This window comes from Urocampus carinirostris, chromosome 10 (genome assembly GCF_059441175.1).
Source record: "Urocampus carinirostris isolate Australia breed hairy pipefish chromosome 10, RoL_Ucar_1.0, whole genome shotgun sequence".
Lineage (NCBI taxonomy): Eukaryota > Metazoa > Chordata > Actinopteri > Syngnathiformes > Syngnathidae > Urocampus > Urocampus carinirostris.
In genome coordinates, this window is record NC_142358.1 from 40,099,971 (window position 1) to 40,123,643 (window position 23,673).

The window sequence follows — 23,673 nt, forward strand, 5'->3', positions numbered from 1 at the left end:
GGAGGCTTTGTTGGCACGCCCATGGGAGGAGTCGGCACGCCATTATGCAGGGAGAAAATGGCCAATAGGAGAGAGCTAAAGGACTTGAGAAAAAGGCTTCCCAGAGATTCCAACGTCGCTAATTCGGCCATTTTAGATGGAGTACACTTAGTTAAATTGTCAATGAAATTAAATCTGCCCCCGTGTGAAAATGTCGGCCTTCTTGTTCATCTTTTCCCTCAAGAAACGAGCGCGCATAAATTGTTGATTGAATGTAGGTCGTGTTTGGTTAATGGAGTCAGATAACTAATTCGAACAATTTGGTAAACGGCACATTTTCATATTTTATTCCCAACAAAACATAAAGTCCATAGTCTTATGTATTTATTACTGATATAACACGACGTTCCTTTTATTGGATTGTGATGGTAAACTGCTCAAAGTATGCGTTAGTTCCAGGGTTGGGTAGGGTTACTTTAACTTGATTACTTTCAATTACTTTTGGATTACTCCAATACCAAATATACTAATAAAAGACAAAAGAAACTAAATATGAATACAATTATGACTCACAACACGTGGTAAGCTTTCTCTCCTGGCTTTGGTCTCTTTGATCTCCGGCAAAACTAACATAAAATGTGACAGAAACAAAATGAAAATAAATCCAAACAGCTTGCCAACATCATTTTTGCCGTTCCATGTATTCCATTACTTCCCAAGCCTGCACAAAATTTAGTCATTTTATTCATATTTAGTTTCTTTTGTCTTTTATTAGCATATTTGGTATTGGAGTAATCCAAAAGTAATCCAGTTAAAGTAATCCTACCCAACCCTGGTTAGTTCTCAATAGAAAACTTTACTCCAAAGTTTTATTTTGAAGCCTTATTTGACTTCCGTTACGCTCGGGTTTTTTAACTTCCTCCTGCATACTTGCGTCTTTGCAGTCGCAGGTTAAAATTTGTCAAATCGGCGATCGTGATAGCATTACTAATATTAATTTCCAGCGGTGCAACGGAGACCTACAGGTTGGATTGGTATTCTAGCGCGACATAGCTTGAAGACGGACGGTCCCAATGGCGGCTGTTAGCAGCATTAGCCCCATGAAGATTTTGTATAGGGCATGTTTCCATTCTGCTCGCCAAGCAGCAGCTCTGAAGTCATCGAGGTTACTTCAACACAGAACCTTCAGAGTCAATGTAGGTTTTGCAGAACATCACACGCTTATTTTGTTGCGTCTTTTAGCTTTGCAACCTCGAAGGTCGCGTTAGCCTAAATTCCCTGTTCATGTCATGGTTTGGACTATGCATGATAACAACACTATTCATCCCTCTAATATGCATGATTACATGTCGTTTTTTTTCATTAAATAATGTGGTAAAGTGCGTTTTAAACAAAAAATCCTGTATAACTTTCAGCTACCTAGTTTTCATTGGAACCTAACATATTCAACTCTCGCGATACTTTGCCACCGAACAGGTTTAACACAACGATTCATTATTTTACTTTTTACTGTTGTTGTCATCTTAACGGTGATTAAATGTGAACATTAAGTTATGAACTATGTTTTGGATAATGGCGTTCAAGAATTCTTCATGCGTAATGGGAACAGTGTGGCTAAGTGGTTAGCTTACCTGCTAATGCGACAACGCCGCCTGTGATTGGTCCAGGAGTGGGAGCGTCCCGAAATGCCACCGCAACATAACTGAAGTGATATGATAACTATTACACAAAAAAGGAAGAATGCTGAATATAAGGAGTTTTTCATTTCATTATTGCACTAATACACCTAAAGGGATAGTGTGTAGTATTTAGAATAGAATAGAATATACCTTTATTGTCATTGTTACAAAATGGGTTTACATATTGTGACAACAAAATTGGGCATGACACTCCAATTTCACACATTCACAGTGAGGTAAAGAAACCAAGAAGATAAGGAACAGAGAAGATAAGGATATAAAACAAGGAGGATAAGGTTATAGTTATAATTTACAGGATGTAGGATGTTACATACAGTTGGTATCTTAAGTGCCTCTATCAGTAAAAAAACATTGATTTGAATACTAAGTAAAAACACCTGAACTATACTATTGTCTCATCTCATTAGCTGCACCGCTTATCCTCAGTAGGGTCGCGGGGGTGCTGGAGCCCATCCCAGCAAGCAGTGGGCAGGGGACACCATGAACTGGTTGCCAGCCAATCGCAGGGCACACAGGGACAGACAACTCACTCGCTCAGTCACACCTAGGGACAATTTGGACCGGCCAATTCACCTGAAATGCATGTTTTTGGAATGTGAGAGGAAACCGCAGTGCCCAGAGGAAACCCACGCAAGCGCGGGGAGAACATGCAAACTCCACACAGGAAGTTCGATCTCATGACCTCAGAACTGTGCCGCACAGGTTCTAACCACTCTGCCGCCGTGCTGCCCCTGAACTATCATACTATTGTTTTTTTTTTTTTATTTAAAATGATCACATGTTGAGAAATTTGTATTTCTTTTACATAGTGGAATTCCTACTTAGAAGTCGTCGTTTTTGTCTGGCATTTTGCTGCTAGGCTGTGCTCTTGGCACTGGTTTTCGTTCGTTGCCATTTAGTGGTCAAATATTACACACTGGGGCATTAAATGTAAATGTTCTGCATTTATATTGCGCTTTTCCAATCAACGAAGGCCTCCTAAACACACACACACACATTAACAGGGCACTAGCAGGGCAACTACCTGCTCATCAGGGGCATTGGGGATTCAGTGTCTTGCCCAAGGACACTTTGACACATAACTCAGAGGGGCCAGGAATCGAACCTCTTGATCCCAAGACGAGCGCTTTACGTCCTGAACTACTGTCACCCAATTAACACTTTGGCCAACCTACAAGCATTTCAATGTAAATATTAGCCTGTTCATCCTAATATTATTTTGGTCTTATTTTTTATCTTTTGAGGGATGTTAAACGCAGTCTTAGGCGGGCCGGATCAATAATAAATGTAAACTGCAAATTTTTAGCTTCTTAGTATCACGCTTTTATTATTCAGCTTACTTGAGTAGCCTACCCTACATATTATTGTAATGTCTGTTGATTTTATTGCTGTTGTTTGTGTTCACACATGGACCCTTTAAGATGAAACATGACTCGAGGGTGGGGAGAGGCAACAGATGCGAAAATTTTGTGCTTTGAAGTCAGTCTGTGTGTGCACGCAAACGGTGTGAGTTACGACCAACAGTAGCTCTTGTGTGAATGTTTATACCGCCCGTTATTTAGTTATCAAATTGGCAACAGAGGTTAACCATTAACTGAGTGCATAATTGATCAAATTAGGGGGCTTTACATTATAATCATAGGTGGCATGGGATTTTTTTCTGAATACAACACCTTTTTTTCACCCAAAAATGGGGAAACATAATTTTTTTATTGAATGTTATCTGGTTTATTTTAACAGTTGAGTGAATGCAGTTTTATACCTGTACCAACTCACCACGGTATGCAAACTCTACACTGCGGCTGTAGAGAGCATTTAGTTTGCATTTTTTCGAAAAATCTTTAACTTTTTTTTAATAGAAATGACTTGGATACTCTTTTCCTTTACTCAGACATTTATGGGGGGCTGGATTAAATCACCAAATGGGCTGGATCCGGCCCACCGGCTGTTTTAAGTCTTATATTAAATGTTTACCATGGAGTCCCACATCAAATCTGGTTGTAAACAATATTTCACTACATTTTATTCAAAGACAGTGAACACATTCTCATTTAACTCTCAAGGTTTCTTAATAATCCTCACTCTGAGGTTGTAGGTTTCATATTCAGGGCATGTTGTAGTGGTGGTCTGTGCGGCCGTTTGAAACCGTTATAAATTAAATGTGACTGTCTTGATTTAATATTTTCAATATCTGTTATAACTAGCACGACAATATTTTTATGATGCCCTTAACATGTACACATTATACTCTTGAAATCCAAGATGGCGGCGCCCTGTTTGTCTGCGGCTACATCGGCTCGCTACAGTTTTTTACACTTCGGTCGTAAAACCCAGTCTTCGACTCAGTTTTGACGGCAAACAAAGTCAACTCAAAACCGCAGATTAATATACGATCGCAGTTTTTTGCTGGATATGCGATCATCCAGAAATCAAGCGCTCGGTGCTACGACCACTCGGGAGTGTTTACTCAGATAGACAGATAGATAGATACTTTATTCATCCCCGTAAGGAAATTCACACTTCCAGCAGTCTACCCCGTTGTTTATTAACAGATTAACATGATGCCCTAGGGGTGCTTGTAGCGGTGTGGATGACGTCACGCCAGTCCAAAAGTTCGACATCCCTGCGGCAGATGGAAATCTTTTCTTTGTGAAAATCCAGGGATACACCACCTCGTGTTAGCAAGTCCGCCTCCTCTCCGATTCCCCCCGACTTTCTTGTCTCTGTATAGCTGCGTTGAAGCCGGATAGCTCCGGGTAGCTCCGGGTGGCTACACGTTAGCGTCCGGAATGCTAAACGTGAGCCACGTTTCCGCAAAACACAGCAACTGCGCTCCCTGTGCGCTTCGATGTTTTCCACCAGCACTCGATGATCTTATTTGGTCGTGAGTTCGCATTACCATGATTACGGATGGTACCGAAGACTTATAACGCCGCTAGCCGCTTCGCTAGCTCCGGCTCTTCTTCCACGATAGGCCCCTTCATCACGCCGGCACGAGAATTCTTCAGGGCAAGGAGTTGAAATTCCTTGAATACACACATTTTTGTGCGCTAAAACCCATGTCCCATAGGATAGAAGTAATCCATAGTGTAGTTGTCAAAACGGGAAGAAAAAACACCGAAGATAGGAGCAGACAATAAAACAATAGGGCAGCTGCTGGAAAAGGCAGCCGCTCGTGGCAGCGCCGCTTTGATCAGACTCGGACTGCTACGTCAACAAGACCCAGCGGCCTACAAAGCAGCGAAGCAGAGTGGCAAGAGAGCGGCGTGACTGGAGGAGGAAGCAAGGGTTGGGCCGGCCTAACCGTTAGGCTAAAGGCTAAACCCTTCAAAACGCCTCTCCCATCCATTTTCCTCTCCAACATTCGCACTCTGGACAATAAACTGGACCATTTACAACTGGAACTAACATCGAACCGCGAGATGACGAACTGCTGCGCTATAATTCGAAGACATGGTTAAACTTATCTATCCCGGCTGACGCTCAAGGAAACTGTGCGGGTCAGATGTATCGACATTTTGTTCTGTATACACGTGTACACGAATGACAATAAAGTATATCTTAATCTGAATACAATGCAGGTGGCTCATCGACAGCAGCCTTTCGACTCGACACTAGAGAAGCCTCAGTTTCCCGGTGCTTCCGCAGAGTTTGTGGACCACCTGGAATTCATCGAACCCAATGTCATCTCGGGTATCCCGGTGTACCGGGTCATGGACCGCCAGGGCAACATCATCAATTCCTCTCAAGACCCTCAGGTAGAGCGTGCCAATGCGACATATTTGATGAGTGATCTTATTTGTGACAACAATATTGATTCAGCACCTCCAGAATCTTATACCTGCTGATTTTGCAAAAAAAAAAAAAAAATTCCTTCTTTCAGCTCTCCAAGGAAACGGTTCTCAACTTCTACCAGAAGATGACGCTGCTTAACACAATGGACCGCATTCTTTATGAATCTCAGAGACAGGTACTTCCTGTCGGGCTGGTTTTCAAAAGAAACGAAAGCAACTATTTGAATATGAATGAACGTTTTGACTCCAGGGGAGGATTTCTTTCTACATGACCAACTACGGCGAGGAGGGAACGCACATCGGCAGCGCTGCTGCTCTCGACGAAAAAGACATGGTCTTTGGACAATACAGAGAAGCCGGTTGGTATTTATTTCAAAAGAAAAAAAAAACATAAGCATTTCTCATACTCGTATTTGGATTTAACCATGAAGACACATCAAATTAAATGAGTTTCCAAAGGGTAACTTCTCCTTGATCCCACTAAGGATAGGATGTTTGGACGCGTTCTAAGGGATGGGCAGGGCACCTGTATGATGCGGCAGGGGTAAACCAGCAAAAGCTATCGGGCCCTGCTGTTCGACAGAAGAGTGTGTTGTGTCATCCTGACACGGCCGCTTTCTTGTGTCCCGTTTCATCCGAAAAGAACGAAAGCATGACCAACTTAGGTGCCTAACTTGTTTGGGTGTTTGGGCATTTGGGCTGGCCATGGTCCAAAAATGTTTGTGTTTGTTTTTTGCTATTTTTTCCCTTTTTATTTTCTTTGTTATTGTATGTGTTTGTATTTGTTGGTCACCCCTCTCGAGGGATATGGCCAAGGTAGATAGATAGATGGATAACTTCTCCTTAAGATCCTACTTGGAGACTTTTAACTTTGTATGGTCAGCTTGGCTTCCCTCTACTCTAATTTAAACCCCTAACCCGAGCTACAAAGCCTAACATTCATTCCAAACTAACGCAACATGATTGGCCAATAGCATCAATGATGTTATATTCAAAACAACAGTGAAAATAAGGAAATGGCATCTTATGAAATCTATATGAAAAACAGAATAGACCTATTACCGTCTGAATCAATACGTAGTGAACATTAAACAAAGAAAATGGCTTCTAAGCCAGGGTTCGCCAACCCGAGAGCTACTTTTTTGTTGCAGAAAAACGCGAAGGGCTACCAGTTTAATATGTATTATAAAAGTAACATTATGACTCTGTTTTTACCAGGTTGCACTTATTAAAAGTTAAAATAGGCCTAGTCAACCGCTAAAGAGCTAAATTTAGACTCATTTTAATGATATTGATTGCTCCGAAGCAGAGTACATTCAATCTGTAAAACTGATCTTTTGCTTTTTGTTTTACTTAAATTTAATTTAGTTTTTAGATCTGTGTCAAAATTGGTTTAAAAAGCTATTTTTTTTGCATTTTATAATTTATTCATAGCCCTGAAAAATGAGTAATTTTATTTAAATGAGGACTGGAGCCACCGTCTGTGTCATTTTCTTGCACGTTTTTAAAAAATTTTCTTCAATTAAAAGTGTGGTCTGTCAAATCAGACTGCCAGGAAACACGGCAAAGGAAATCATTTCAAATGTTTTCAAGCACTTCACCCAAATGTCAAACATTTTCTTGGTCTTGAAAACAACATTAAAATTGAATCCTTTTCAAAGATTTCAAGCACCCGTACGAACCCTGTATAAATTGTCTGTGACGGGTGCTTCGACTTTTTTGTCATGAAGTATGTATTATAAAAATAACATTATGACTATGTGTTTACAAGGTTGCACTAATTAAAAGTTAAAATAGACTCAGTCAACCACTAAAGATCATGCCCGTTAGATATCAAATTTTCGAGAAAATCACAATCACTCGTGAGATATTTTGAGAACCAGTTTGTAGGGTACTCAGGTGGTCTTGAAGGGGTTAAGGGGAACCACGTTGGAGACCCCTGTTATAGGCGTTGAATGGGTAAATAAAGCCATGCTCTTATTAACGCATTAGTTTAAACAAAATCTTAAAAATGCCCCCAATAAGCAGGTAGGGGCCTTGCATGGCTGACTCCCGATTGGTGTGTGAGTGATTGTGTGAATGGGTTAAGTGTGAAGCACATTGTAAAGCGCTTTGGGAGGTCTTCATTGACTTGAAAAGCGCTATATAAATGCAGACCATTTACCATAAAAACAACTTAAAAGCCCTGAACCTAATTGATACCCTAATTCACGGGTGGAAAACTTTTTGAGTTGCGGGCTGCAATTGGGTTAAATACTTTGCAGGCCAGGAGGGGAAAAAAATGACTGATTTTATTTTTTGTATATGCTCATATAGTCTCACAATGGCAAAAAATCTAACTTAGGCCTATCCATTTTCTCTTATTTGCATTTTCATGCACATGTTATATTTAAGGTTGGTTGGTTGGTTGGATCCCTTCATCACTTGGAGCATTTCCTGTGGTGGTTCTTGGGCAAGTACAGCTAAATGGACGCCCAAATGGACAATTTAATTATGGAACGCTCATGATTATCCATCCATCCATTATCTGCACCGCTTTATCCTCAGTAGGGTCGCGGGGGTGCTGGTGCCAATCCCAGCTATCCTCGGGCAAAATCTCCAAACTGGCCCAAAATTTGAAATTGCCCCCTGTTACCCATTACGCTTTATATGCAAGAAATGACGGGTGGATAAAATTGAAAATGTATTTATGTGCAATACCACACGAGGTTTTGCAATAGTCTACCATATTTTGTGCAATGGTTGATCAATTGAAACACAAAGCTGACCAAAATCGCAAAAACAATGTGTGCAATGGTAATGGAATCCAGACGGCGGTGATAACACTAAACCACTGGACCAGTGATATAAATGACGTATGAAAAGGCATTCAGAGAATGGAGGAAACGAAGCCGTCTTTAAAGATAAATAAACATACAAAGGAATATAAAAGCCAGGATACACCAATAACTTGTTTCCATTGTCCTGCTTTTTTGTGTTTATTTATATCTTTCAGGATGACTTTGTTTTCTCCATTCTCTAACATTCGTTTCTGGCATCGCGAGTAAATAATCTCATGCCCTTTTTGTTATCTGCATCACTGGTGGTCTAGTGGTTCCATTTTGGCGCTCTTGATTCCCATTGCGGTTTTAGTCTGCGCCACTTATAAACTGATCAATCATTGCCTTAATATATAGTCCAGCGAAAAATATGCCAAACGACTTTTGTTTTCGGGTGCGCCTAATAATGTGAATAATACAGTATATAATTTAACTTAAACAAGGAGCTACTGTGCGCCCCCTGCAGGCGTCCTGATGTATCGTGGCTTCCCCCTGGACTCTTTCATGGCTCAGTGCTACGCAAACGCCGACGACCTGGGCAAAGGCCGGCAGATGCCCGTTCACTACGGCTCACGGGACCTCAACTTCGTCACAATCTCATCACCGCTGGCCACACAGATCCCGCAAGGTCAGTTTAACACCAGTGTCTGAAACTCATGAGAAAAAGTTAGCGGAAGTATTAAGGATTGATAATCAGAATATATAACAGAGCAACACGTTTTCTTATAAATCTACTTTTAAGATTCATTGCATGTATATGACATGGCTGTTTTCCATCTGCCATCAGTATGTACCTGTATTTACTCATCTTCATTCATGCAATGTTTGCGTTGCGTCGTCTGCGTCTCCTCTTTCCACATTGCTTTTAATGTACGTTTACGTTTTGTGCCGTCATACATTTTTTAGCTTCTTTTTAATCTTTCTTCTGGGTCTGAGGTTCTCCATTTAGATTTATATGAAAAAGTGTTGTTCTGTTCTATATTCTGATTATCAATCCTTAATACTTTGCAACAATGGGTTTTTTTTGCGATGAGTCGTCTTATTGTGTTTCAAGTTGTGAAAAATGGGGCAAGCAACTTTATGGCTGGGCAGGCAACTTCTTAGAGTTTTCTGCCCTGGTGTCCGCTAACTTTTTGTCATGACTTTCAGACACTGGTAATAATTGAGTTAAATACAGGAGACAAAAAAAGACATCACATTATGTATAAAGAGCAGAAAAATTAGCTAAATTTAGACTCATTTTAATGATATTGATTGCTCCGAAGCAGAGTACATTCAATCTGTAAAACTGATCTTTTGCTTTTTGTTTTACTTAAATTTAATTTAGTTTTTAGATCTGTGTCAAAATTGGTTAAAATAGTTATTTTTTTGCATTTTATAATTTATTCATAGCCCTGAAAAATGAGTAATTTTATTTAAATGAGGACTGGGGCCACCGTCTGTGTCATTTTCACGCACGTTTTTTTTTTTTAAATGTTCTTCAATTAAAAGTGTGGTCTGTCAAATCAGACTGCCAGGAAACACGGCAAAGGAAACCATTTCAAATGTTTTCAAGCACTTCACCCAAATGTCAAACATTTTCTTGATCTTGAAAACAACATTAAAATTGAATCCTTTTCAAAGATTTCAAGCACCCGTACGAACCCTGTATAAATTGTCTGTGACGGGTGCTTTGACTTTTTGTCATGAAGTTCAGAAACTGCAAAAAATGTTTAAATACTAAGGATTTGTTTTGAATTTTTCAATTTTAGAGGCACTTAAAAACTTTTCTGTTAGTTAATGAAGCTACTCTTTGTTCTAGGTTTCTCCAATTTCTATTTTTTTTAATTCTCTGATATGCTAATAAGGGTAGTGTTACACAGAGGGGTATTTAAAACAATTTTATAAGTTACAATCTTTCTAGTCTGTGTGGAGGGGCCAAGAGGTTTTCCTCTTCCTAGGGGGCATGACAGAAAATAATTGAATATAAAGTACAGGTGCAAATCAGACCCAGAATCCCGGGACGCACAGCAGGTGATGTTCTATGTCTTTTGCGGCAGCTGTGGGTGCGGCCTACGCCATGAAGCGAGAAAACAGCAACCGGGCGGTGATCTGTTACTTTGGCGAAGGCGCGGCCAGCGAAGGCGACGCCCACGCGGGTTTTAACTTTTCGGCCACGCTGGAGTGCCCCATCATTTTCTTCTGCCGGAACAACGGCTACGCCATCTCCACTCCCACCAACGAGCAGTACCGTGGCGACGGCATTGGTAATCCAAAGTATATTTTCCTGTTTTATTTGTGTTCTAGTATACAATCATAATAAAAAAATACCTTATTCCTCTCTTTAAAGTATTTATTCAGATCAGATTCAGATCTACTTTATTGTCATTCTAGTACACGTGTATACAGAACGAAATGTTGATACATCTGACCCGCACAGTTTCCTTGAATGTACAGATATAAATAAAATGTTGTATTGAGTTGGGATATTGAGTACTAATAATATACTAAATAATTATGGCTATGTATAGTATTTTACAGTAGTGCAAAGAGTGCAAGAGGAGCAGCTAACCAGATGTGCAAAATGGGCAGTCAGGTAAACAAGTCAGGTAAACAGTAACAATAACACTGTAGTACGATGGAGGAGAACAGATGTGCAAGGAGTGGCTAGCTATAAAGAACTGCCAGTAGTGCAAAAAAGTCAAACAAAACCAACAGATATACAGATTAGCAGCAGTTTAGATTTACTATGTGTTTGATTGACCATTTAACAGTCTAATGGCCAGGGGGACAAGACTATTGTGGAACCTGGTGGTCCTGCACCGCACACTGCAGTACCTCTTCCCAGAGGCTAGCAGAGTGAACAGTCCATGATGGGGGTGAGAGGGGTCCCTGATAATGTTCTTGGCTTGGGATAGGCAGCACTTCTGGCCAATGTCCTGAATGGAGGGGAGAGAAGTACCGATGATTTTCTCTGCTGTCCTCGTCCATTACGTTTTTATCCTGGAGTACCATGTTTAATCTTGTTGTAAACAGACGTTATCGTACCTGTCGCGCTCCAGGGCTCCATGCCCTTACAAACTGTTGTATTTTCCCTTACAAAATACAAAATAATCTTCCACCATATTTTTTTTTCAAACGTGTTTATTTATGTACTATAACATGTTATATTGTAGATGTGTTTCGTTAGATCATATATAGTCTTAATGAACATTTTGTTGTGAGATCCTGAGTTGCTCGACATAATTGAGGTTTATAATAAAAACAGTTCAAAAATTAAGTAGCTTGGACGTTCACTGTAGAAGGAAAAAATACATGCAAATATAATTAAGTAGAATAATGCATTTTCTTATTCAAATTCTGAATTCATTTTCTGCATTCAATTATTGTTGGTAATACAGTAATCCCTCGGTTATCACGGTTAAGGGGGACCAAAACCACCCGCTAAAAGTGAAAATCCGCGAAGTAGCGACGCCCCTTCAAAAATGGTTTTAAAAAAAAAAAAAAAAGTTTTTTTTTTAATTATTTTTATTTTATTTTATTTTTTTTAGACCCGCGAAGCTCTGAACTCGCGAACGTGGAACCGCGAAGTAGCGAGGTCCCACTGTATACTGATTAAAGCGATAACCACAAACCTGTCCTTTTTCATTTTCTCCTTTTATACTTCCTTTTTTTTTATACAACATCATAATTCGTAATATAATGCATCAAAGCAAGGGAGCCGTTTGAAAGGCGGCTCTCTTTAATGAGTTTAGCCGAAAAAGCCAGTTCTCTGAAAAGAGACGGACTTCCTTTCACTACACAACTACCACATGAAATCCGAGGCGGCAGACGCATGCGCACAGTAGAATAGAATAGAATTCACCTTTATTGTCATTGTTACAAAATGGGTTAACATATATATAACACATATAACATATTGTGACAACGAAATTGGCATCAAAGCGCTCGCTTCGTTTGCACCAAAAAAAAAATGATACCGAGATAGAGGCTACCGCGGCAAACTCGTTTGACTTGATTGATTTGCCGTTTCGTGATAGATGGTACCTATAATTGACAAATTTGCGTTTTTCTGTACAGATTTTCTTGTACGTCGTACACGTCTTAAAATGCATAATAAACGTACAGGTTGACAGGTATGCGTTTATCAATGACAATAAAGACTATACTAATTCTAAAAGTAATAATGCTATTTCTGGTACACAGCCGCTCGCGGTCCTGGCTACGGCATGTTGTCCATCCGCGTGGACGGCAACGACGTATTCGCTGTGTACAACGCCACCAAGGAGGCCCGACGGAGAGCTGTTGCCGAGAACCAACCTTTCCTCATTGAGGCCATGACGTACAGGTAAGCGTGTCATCCAGAAATATGTTAGCCCAACAGAGAGCATTTCTTTCAGTGATATTCTACCTACCTACCTAGGTCATATCCCTCAAGAGGGGTGACCGACAGCAAGACCAACACATGCAATGACAAAGAAAAAGGGGAAAATAAAATAGCAAAAAACACAAACATTTTTGGACCATGGCCAACCCAAACAAGTTAGTCACCTAAGTTGGTCATGCTTTCGTCCCTACAGATGAAACGGGACACAAGAAAGCGGTCGTGTCACTCGGGTCAGGGTGACACAACACACTCTTTTGTTCAACAGCAGGGCCCGACAGCTTTCACTGGTTTACCCCTGCCGTATCATACGGGTGCCCTGCCCATCCCTTAGAACGCGTCCAATCATCCCTTAGAAATCCCTACTTCCCTACTCAATCTACTTGAAAGAAACATCTTCTGGATGCATCTGAGGTGCATCATCAGTGGTGTATCCTGGGTTCATTGAGTGTTTCGGGTCTCGCAACATCAGACACTCTCGCCCAGGTGACCCAGCAGGGCCCGACAGCTTTCACTGGTTTACCCCTGCCCCATCATACAGGTGCCCTGCCCATCCCTTAGAACGCGTCCAAGCATCCCACTATCCTTTTACAACACCTCTCCACTCATTCCTATCACTAACAAGATATATCCTGAGCTGTTACAAATCATGTTTACAGTGATTTATTGCAGGGGTTACGTTCCTAAAAGAACCTGTGGTAGGTGAAATCTGTGAAGGGGTGAACATGTCTTTATGATTTATACAACCCCTAGCAAAAAAGTATAGAATTACCAGTCTTGGGCAAGACATTTTATTCTGTAGAAAAAACTTTGAACAATCGGAAGGGCATTCCAAAGTCCAACATGTTGGCATTCAGAAACAGAAATTAAGAAAACATTGCAATGGTCAATAAATGTTACTTTTATAGAGCAAGTTCAGGCAAATAAATATGGAAAAATATTTGTGTAGAAAATAGGGACACACCCAGTCATTTTCCTTTCCTTAATTTGGCACCTGGCTTACATGAAGACTGATTGTCGGTCAGCAGTTAAAAAAACTGCAGTTCACACCTTGAAGGGCTCCTGGACTAAGTGTATTGGAAAGAATCATTGCTCCAACAGGAGAGATGTCTCTTGAGACCAAAGACCGTATCGTCAAAGTTCTTGAAGAAGGTAACTCTACTTGTATGGTTGCCAAAGATGTGGGCTGTTCACAGTCAGCTGTATCGAAGACTTGGACCAAGTACAAAACAGCATGGGAAGGTTGTTAAAGTTAAGCGTACTGGAAGGCCAAGGGAGACATGTAGGCGTCAAGACAAACAACTAAAGGCCATATGTCTTGAAAACCGAATGAAGAGGAAATGGGAGGAGTTAGTCTATGAGGGTCTGTATTGACAAAACGTAAAAAGCCTCCTTTAGCTCTGAAAATCTTCTGCCAGTAGTTATTGATTCAAAAGATGATTGGGACATTGGTTAGCCAATCAAATTCTGAAAAAAAAATAATGTACAGATGTACAGACTTAATTCAAATTAGATCCCAAAATCAACGTGCGTGACGCCACTCGTGATTCATTTTTACATTTCACTTGCACAATAGTAATAGAGACGCAGAAAGAGATGTTAAACATTTACAATTCTTTCAAAATGTCTAAAAAATTGGCCAATGTAAAATACAGTGGCAGCGGGTTTAGAGCTGTAAACCGGTCGTCTCCAAATGGCCACTCTAGAAAAGCCTCTACCTACTTTTAGAAAAATGTGTAAAATACAATGATTGGTTTATTTTAGATTGTGATCATGATTGACAAGGTATCAGGTAAGGCTTCAAGCTATTGTCTTACCTGTTTTCGAGCTAAGAAGCCCATGCTACCCTCATCTGTAGGCATTTGATTGCAAAAAACAATTCAGATGAGAATAAAAACCATGTTTGTTCTAACTTGGATTACTCGTGTTAGTTGTAAATAACTCAGTTTGGGATAAAACATTACCTTTCAAAAGAGACCAAAACTGTCCATATTCTCCAAAACAGCATTCAATTCACTTGAGGTGTTTTTTCGATTGGGATTCTGGGAAAATTTTACAGGAACGTTAAGATTTTAACAAAAGAAAGTACTATATAAGTGTTTACCTATTTTTATTGTTTTAACAAATAACTACCTTCAAATGATAATAAGCAGGGAAACTGTTTAGCCAATCAGAAGGTAGGACACAAATAGAATCTAAAATCAAGTAGCAAAACCGTGAAATAGAAACCACGTTATGCTGAGGGATCACTACTGGTTTTTTCTTTTTTTTTTTTTTTTACGATAATAGCTCAAAAACACCAAATGCAAGGGTGTCGACTCTAAAATCTAGGATCCATTTGTTTTACAGGAGTTTGATTCCAAAAGAGATTCAATTTGTATTAACGTATTTTCCGCACTATAGGGCGCACCGGGTTATAGGGCGCACCCCCAAAAAATAGTTTTTGGTCCTATATCTTCCATAGATAAGGCTCACCGGATTATAAGGCGCTACAATGGGAACGTGGACAAAACAGTCAGATCGTGCAAACTTCTTACCCCCTTAACATTCCCAAAGCTTGCAAAGAAGCAAATACGTGTCGTAGACACGTGTGGATGTGGTGTCTATGCGATGTCACTCAAATCCATCGTTCCAAATATCATTCGGAGGGTTAAAGCATACCTGCCAAGTACTACGGTTTTGCCGTAATGAGTACGGTTTTCTTTAAACCACTACGGTGATACGGTGCCATGACAGAAACTACGGGTTTCCACCGCAAGATGGAGACAAAGTACCATTTCAAACAACGGCTATATCAGCACTGCCAGTCCTGGCTGCTTATGCGCGAGGTTTATTTTTTAGCTCAATTGGAGCACCGCCATTGTTTAATTGGCAGCGGGGATAGAGGTCATGGAGTCTACCGGAGAAGTGCAGAAAGTTGTATAACATGGAGAACATTTGGATATTATTAATTTTGCTGAAGTGAATCAACCCATGAATGTTTATGGCTTTTCAGCGAATAAAAATCTTTCAGCCTCGCATGTTCAATTGACTCTGGTGTGCCTTGCTTCACTTTGAGAAGTGACTGATTCAATGGAGCAGTGACACTTAGAAATGTGCCAGTGAAATTGTTTGCATGATATATATAGATTTAGCCTTTAGTTTGTTTATTGCTTAAATATGTGCTGAAGTCAGTTAAGTGAAATTGGGAATTTCTAAGATGAGAAGTGACTGCCTCAATGGACATACACTTGTATGCAGTGCAGTGACACTTGGAAATGTGCCAGTGAAATGTTTTCTTAGTTAGATAATTAGTTTAATTATTGTTTGCCAAATTTTGTTTTATCTTCAACTGCTTCCAATAGTTAAATTGCATGTAAAATTTAACTATTAGTCAGTGTTGGGCCTGGTTGTTATTTTATTTATATAAAAACTGATCAAAATCAATTATATAATTATTCACTCACAAATATATTGGAATATCTCAAATAACAAGTTTCCAAACTAACCTGAAAACCAACCCAAGAACCAACACTGAATAATATTACTTCAATGATAAAAAATTAAATGTTTTGTTTCTTATTGTATCAAATATTGAAAAGAAAAGAAAACTATGAGGGTTTTCTATGACTTTGTTATATTAAATACATTGTTGAGCTTTAAAGAACTTTCTTTTGATTATTTCCATCAGTACAGTTTAGGTAAATTGACTGTAAACATGAGGTTGTGATTGTGAAAAAAATGTAAAATTTGTTACTTCTTAGCTGCATTTTAAGCCCTGAAAATGCTAAAAATCCTTTGACTTCAGGGGGGCTTCACCCCCCTGAACCCCCCACCGGACATCGTCCTGGACCTGACCAGGGCCTGCGGCCCCTGGACCCTAGCTACTAGGCTTTTTCACTTTCAAAAGTTGGCAGGTATGTTAAAGTCTTGGGATTCGAGAAATGCCAAACATTTCTATGTTTCTATTTTCTTTTTCGCTCACAACTTTACTGTGCATATGACAATAAACACTTGGAATTGAGTTGAATTCACTCAACTCATCACAGAAACATCAAGATCATTCTAAAACAAGATACCGGGAAAATATAAAGCCGCATAACTCACCTGAGTTCTCAAGTTCAATAATGATACGCAATCATGGTCTTCTTACAACCGTGAGTGAAGTAAATCCAGGAGAGTAAATTATTTGCAAATACAGACTAATGAAACATGTTTCTTTATGGCGTAGTTTAGCAAGCTTGCTATTCAGTCATCTTTTTCGGCCAATTGCAGGGTTTGTTTTGGCCCTCTAGCCTATCCGAGGCTCCGAATAACTTTAGCCAATAGCGATCGATTCAAATGATGATTGACACATTGGTTAGCCAATGAAACGCCGGTATATAAATCCCAGCATACACCGCAAACTACTCCACGTTCGGGGTAAAATCGAGTCAGCGCCTGTTGCGTAAGTTGCGAGACCTTGCGATTTAATATTGAGCCATATATAAGGCGCACTGTATTATAAGGCGCATGGTCAGCTTTTGAAAGAAATTAAGACTTTTAGGTGCGCCTTATAGTGCGGAAAATACGGTATTTGTATTAGCAGCTTCAGCGACAGTCTGCTGTCACAGTCTTGGTTCACGGGCAGACTGAGGAGATTATTTCTTCCTCATGCCATGAGGCTCTTTAACTCCACCCGGGGGAGTAAAAGCCCACCCCCACATTTGCATATAACCCTGTTTTTATATGCAGTATGTATTTTCCGTAGCACTATTTAAATACTCTATGTAGACACGTTATTTTGGGTATTTTTATATTGTATATCTTTTATTTTATTTTATTTTTCAACACGAGGATATTGCTGGAAGTGTGGATTTCCCTACGGGGATGAATAAATATCTATTTTTTTATTTAATTGACTCCAGATTAATTTGAATCAAGTAACACAGAATTTTCCATAATGTTTATGAAAGAAAAATTCAGTATGAAGGGATTTATAAGTCATCAAATTCCAAATGATATCACGTGCAGGGAGAAACTGTTTAAAGTAATTTGGACAACTTAAATTAGTTAATAAAGTTGAATCCTTATTTGGTGGAATATTTAAAAATCCTTGCATTTGATAAAGGGACAGTGTGTGTAGTGCAAACGTGTCAACCTACGAGTATTCAAAAAAATGCATGTTTATATGACACTCCGTGTATTTCTGCTTAGTTTGAGAAAGTATTGGTTTTTTTTTTACAATTTAGAAGGTGCTAAATAATACAAACCCTCCTTTTAAGAAACTAGGTAAAATAGAAGCCTTTAAAATGAAAATAAAGACATTAAAATTATTATTATTATTTTTTTATCTGTTAGGACTTAAAGGAAATGGATTCAATATTGACTTTTTTTTATTCGAACCCAGACAAGAATATTGCCAGTGAGCAAATATTAGGCAAAAATTGCCAATAAGTCAATGTTTAACTTTGGAATTATTTTTCCACGTAAAGAAAAGTCAAACATAATGTACGTCAGATCGTATTCACCTCAAATTTGTTGTTAAGCGAATGCCAAGTCAGATGTTTTGTCGCTAGTTTATATTTTTGTAAGGTTAGGTACCTAAAAATATACGTATTGATTACCGTAAATTCCGAACTACAAACCGCCACTTTTATGCTACATTTTAAACACTGTTGCTTTAACTATGGTGTGGCCTATTTTCTTTTATTTTGTGGCGGGAATTTCAATTTATACATCTGAATTGAAGTGGAAGTTATCAAAAACACTCCAGTTTTCTTTCTGTATCTGAGTCACTATCAGGTCATAGGCGTTTCCTTTAATCTTCAAGGAACGGTGACAAGAGAACGCTGTATGGTCCGGTACCGGGGCAACCTCCAATGAAAACAAGCACAAAAATACGACGGTGTTGCAGTCTGGCACTATTCTCCACACGATGGCTGCCCTGTTGTCTAGAAACAAAGGGTTCATACTGAACAATTTTTGTTTCATTCTTAAATATGAGCATGCGTCTTTTAATAGGGTGCGCTCTGTAGTCCGGAATTTACAGGGAAACCCAAGAACACCACCCGGATTATTGAGCATTTGGATGATGTGAAACGCAACATAGGCCCTGGAAAAAAACTTGCTCATATTCAAACCCCAAAACAAAATAGTGCTACCTCTTCATACTAGGATCGCGTTTTTTGGCTCGAAACGCTCATGTAACGAGCACATTCTCCCGATATGAAAGAATTCGAAATTATTTGGTACGTTCTCGATCTCCCATCCAATGCAGGGGTCTCTAACTCGCAGCCCTGGGGTGAATTACCGCCCCAGGACGATAGTTTGAGGCCCCCCGCCTTAATATGAAAGTTCAGTTTGCAGGGTTCGTACGGGTGCTTGAAATCTTTGAAAATGCTTCATGTTTAATGCTTAAATTTTAAGTGAAGTGCCCGAAAATGATTGAAAATATTTTTGTTGCAGTTTCCTTGCAATCTCACTCAATACACAAAATTATTTAGTAATTAGTAATTTCATGTTCTGCTGGGGATCCCTGCAAAACGTATGAAATGCAAATTACAATATTCACAGATCTTTTAAAAAATGTAAAATACAAATAATTTGGGCTCTTTACACACTGAAGAGATAGTCGAACAACAACATAAAATTTTTGAAAATGTAAAACAATACAATTTAAAATGAACAATATCAACTCTTTAGAACTATAAATGGATGATAAAAGGTAAAATAATTAACTATATACAATTCTATTCGAACAAGTTTAGACAAAGATCTTCTGAAAAAGACACACAAAAAGCAAAAGATCAGCAGTCTCTAGATTGAATGCACTTGGAGAAATCATTTAATTTAATTGGGTCCAAATCTGGCTCATCAACAAGATGGCGGACAATTTTGTCACCTCCCTCTAGATCGTGGTTCTCAAACTCTACAAGCTGTCTGAGCTTGGGTCTGTGTGAGGTTGGGGCCCAATTTATTTTCCCCCCAAAAAGTTGTCTTCTGTATTCAACTCAATTATTACCCAACACCTATAGTATTTTCCGTGTTTGTGTGTATGTGTTTGAAGCTGCGCGTGCATTGTTGAGGAAGAATTCATGTAAGTTTACAGCAGCCCATTGTGACAAAAAGATCATGGATATAGGTATGTTTAAAAATTGCAGAAAGTCGTGATAGCGACTTTATTTTAGTCATCAAAGGCAACACAGATTTCTTCCTTTAAGAGGTACTGGAAAAATAGGCCTTGAAAGTGCTTGAATTTGATCACGAACCCTGTATTCAGTTCCGTTTACCTCTCTCTCCCTCACGAAGGATCGGCCACCACAGCACCAGTGACGACAGCTCGGCGTACCGCTCGGTGGACGAGGTCAACTACTGGGACAAGCAGGACCACCCCATCTCGCGTCTCCGCCATTACATGGCCTCCCGGGATTGGTGGAGCGAAGAGGACGAGCGCGCCTGGCGCAAGCAGTCGCGCAAAACCGTCATGGAGGTGTTCGAACGGGCAGAAAAACGCCTGAAACCCAACCCGGAATTGCTCTTCACCGACGTCTACGAGGAAATGACGCCTGCGCTTAACAAGCAGCGCGATTCGCTCTTCCGCCACATTCAACAGTACAAGGAGCATTACCCCCTCGATCTCTACGACAAAGACTCCCAATGAATGTTTGGTTTTTCGAACAGGGGTTCTCAAACTGTGGTCTGAGATACACAATCTTTAATCAGTCAAAAAGCGCATACCTAGATATTGCTTTCATGTCCTTTGCGGGTTACACAAGAAAGTACCAACTACAAATTGTTGTATGGTATATTTATCACTCGACTACTTCTCATTTGACTTTTTTTTGTCCCGTGTTTTGTTCGAACACAAATACAACTAAATGCGAGGCATCATGACTACATACAAGTAGTATTTTTTAAAATGTATTTTATTTTAAATAAAGGAGCATCGTTACGAATATGGATGTCAAAGTCAGTTTGGTTCTGGGACTGGATCCAGTGTTTCTTTTCTAAGGCAGGCCGGGTCAGTAAAATAATTTTTAGTTTGTTTTTTTTTCAATGATATACTTCATTGTTCAGACATCTTTAATAGCCTACTCTTCAAATTATAATCACAGATGACAAGGATCACATTTATCCACAAACAATGTACAGAAAGTGACGCAGAGTATGTTATTTTTGGAGAGGACGTCGTTGGGCGTCGCCTCAAAATATACGCAGAGACGAAATATGGCAGAGAGGGAACGTCCTTTATTGCAACATTCATTCAGCAACATTCATCCACGTTCAAATTCGTCCTATTATGCACTCAGTTAATCGTTTATACTGTGTTCTCGTGATCACGTGATGTTTTTCTCTGATTCCAAAGTTTTTTTCTCGGAATTGACTCGCTTAGTCAGCAACTTGTGATTTCTTGTATTAGCATTGTTTCATAACATCCTGCCAGATGTCTGTTGTCAGCTCGAAGCTGATTTACAGTTAATCCACAACATTATCTGGTTTATTTAAATAGTAGAGTGAATGCAGCTTTGCACCTGGACCAACTCAGCACGCTATACAAATTTAAGATTAAGCTTTGAAAAATTGTATTTCTTCCATAATTGTTCGTACTGGTTTAATATTGTTTTAGCAGTGAATGGGCAATAATATTAGAGATCAAACTACTACACTGGGCCTATTAAAGCAGAGTATATCCTTAAAATACTCTCTCTGGTCGCTAGAGGGCATTAGTTTAAAATATATATATATATATATATATATATATATTTAGTTTTCTATTGACATTCTCAGAAATTAATGGTGGGCCTGCCGGACATATATTTAATATGCTGGACTAAGTGCAAAACAAATTTTTTTAAGAACACACTTTTAGAGGACTTACTTTGACATGAAAACATCCAAATTAAAAAAAAAAAAGTTTTACCTTTAATTTTCTGTTACAATTTCATGTTTCCATTCTCCTTAAATAGGTCTTCCATCTCGCAATGGTTTTCAATCTTCCGGGTGTACGTCGTCATGGTAATTTAGCTACTTTGCGTTTGTCACAAACTTATTTCAAACAGACTTATTATGCTCTAAAAATGACGCTGTTTTTGGTCCTTTTCTGTTGAACCTTTAACCCCTTCATGATATAATTTTGTGCTTAGGATTTTGAAAATATGCAATATTTCATTTGCGCAATACCTTTTTAAGTGATTTTCTGTTAACTATCAGCCAAGATTTGGTAATCCATAAAAAATGAATTGAAGCTAACAGCCTTTAGCTTTCGTTTTGTTTAGCCTGCTAATCTGAGATGAAGATTGCAGGCAAGTAAAAACTTTACCGCAATTTTCTGTAGCTACAGTTTTCCTTTAGGGAGAGGGGCTTGTTTACCTGTTGGTCTAGGGCAGGGGTATCAAACAGGCGACCCGCGGGACGGATCAGGCCCGCTAAGGGATTGAGGGGAGCGCAAGAGTAAAACGAGCTGCAGCTTGAAATATGTTTACTCAATGTTGCCAGAGCCTCTCACAAAGTCGTTGAATTACTTTCCTTCTCTCTCTTCCCTTTTTGCTCACTCACTCTATCACTCTCTTTCACTGTCTCGCTCTTTGTTCCTCTTTGTCTCTTTTTATCTTATTTTGATGAAATGAAATGATCTGCATTTATATAGCGCTTTTCAAGTCAATGACTTCCCAAAGCGCTTTACAATGTGCTTCACATTTCCCAATACCGGCCTTGCAGCCATGTAAGGCGCTAACCTGCTTATTGGGGGTATTGGGGGTTCAGTGTCTTACCCAAGGACACTTCGACATGTAACACGGACGAGCCGGGATTCGAACTGGGATCCCTTGATCCCAAGACGAGCGCTCTGCCTCCTGAGCTACTGCCGCCCCTTGATCTTTCCTTTTTCCTTCACTTTTTCTCGCTCTTGTTCTCCCCTCTCTCACCATCTTTATCTCTTTTCTCTTGTTCTCTCTCTCTCTCCCTTTGTCTCTTTCTCTGTGTCTTTTTACCTTATTTTGATCTTTCTTTTTTCCTTCTCTTTTTTTCCCCCTCTTGCTCTCCCCACCTCTCCACTCTATTTCTCTTTGGATTTTTATTCTCTCTCCCTCTTTCTCACTATTTCTCCCTCTCTTTTGTTCTCTCTCTCCCTTTTGTGACTTTTTTTGTCCCACCCTCTCTCTTTGTCTCTCCCCCTTTCTCCTATATCCTATCCCCGAGTTAAAATGAGTTTGACACCCCTGTTCTATTTTTTTTTACTTCCTGGTCCTGAAAGCGCCCTTCACTTTTTCTCCCTCTTGCTCTCCCCTCCTCTCATCTTTATTTATCTTTGGATTTTTTTCCTCTTTCCCCTTCTCTCACCATCTTTATCTCGTTTCTCTTGCTCTCTCCCTTTGTCTCTTTCTCTGTGTCTTTTTACCTTATTTTGATATTTATTTTCTCTTTTTTCCCACTCTCGCTCTCTCCTCACCTCCTCTCCTCCCTTTTTCTCTTTGGATTTTTTCTCTCTCCCCCTCTTTTACTATTTCTCTCTTTTCTCTTGTTTTCTCTCTCCCCTTTGTCTTTTTTGTCCCACCCTCTCTTTTTCTCCTATATCCTATCCCCGAGTTAAAATGAGTTTGACACCCCTGTTCTAGTTTTTTTTACTTCCTGGTCCTGAAAGCCCCCTTCTGAATAATACACAAAACATTAAAAGGCAGTTTTGCGAAAATTGCCCTCTCCAAGGACCTCTCGAGTCGAAACGTTTGAGAACCCCTCCTTTCTCCTGATGCACAACAATGTAGTTTAGTCGAGTCTAGGTGATCTTCCGCTTGGTGCCTTACTGTTTGGTTAGCACACTTCCTTGTTAATAATTGCTAATAGTAAACAGTTGAGCTATAGAAAGTTGAACCCTTTTTAAGTTCCATTTGTTTTGTGGAAAGAAATAAAACATTAACTACTTTAAACATGTTTTAGTTCCATTTTTTATCCCTCTTATCTAGTTTTCATTGTACATCTGATACTCTTGTTACCTCCTTTGTTCCTTATCTTACCAAGTTCCTTTTCTGTTAGCTAATGATTATAAAATGCATCATATAACT

The 23,673-nt window shown here is 39.5% G+C and overlaps 1 protein-coding gene across 1 annotated transcript; it reads left to right on the forward strand.

Annotated features, from left to right (window-relative positions):
* Positions 1 to 874: 874 nt before the first annotated feature.
* bckdha (branched chain keto acid dehydrogenase E1 subunit alpha) lies at positions 875 to 23,532 on the forward strand. The gene is made up of 8 exons (XM_088345786.1): positions 875 to 1,175; positions 5,261 to 5,437; positions 5,563 to 5,649; positions 5,724 to 5,832; positions 8,759 to 8,920; positions 10,332 to 10,538; positions 12,478 to 12,619; positions 19,925 to 23,532. The coding sequence occupies exons 1-8, from the start codon at positions 1,053 to 1,055 to the stop codon at positions 20,274 to 20,276; spliced, it is 1,359 nt and encodes a 452-aa protein (XP_088201912.1). The 5' UTR covers positions 875 to 1,052; the 3' UTR covers positions 20,277 to 23,532.
* Positions 23,533 to 23,673: the final 141 nt, after the last annotated feature.

Coding starts and splice junctions, on each gene's coding strand:
- bckdha (XM_088345786.1), top strand. CDS start 1,053: ATGGCGGCTGTTAGCAGCATTAGCCCCATGAAGATTTTGTATAGGGCA. Junction 5,438..5,562: donor ATTCCTCTCAAGACCCTCAG/GTAGAGCGTGCC, acceptor TCCTTCTTTCAG/CTCTCCAAGGAAACGGTTCT. Junction 5,833..8,758: donor TGGACAATACAGAGAAGCCG/GTTGGTATTTAT, acceptor CGCCCCCTGCAG/GCGTCCTGATGTATCGTGGC.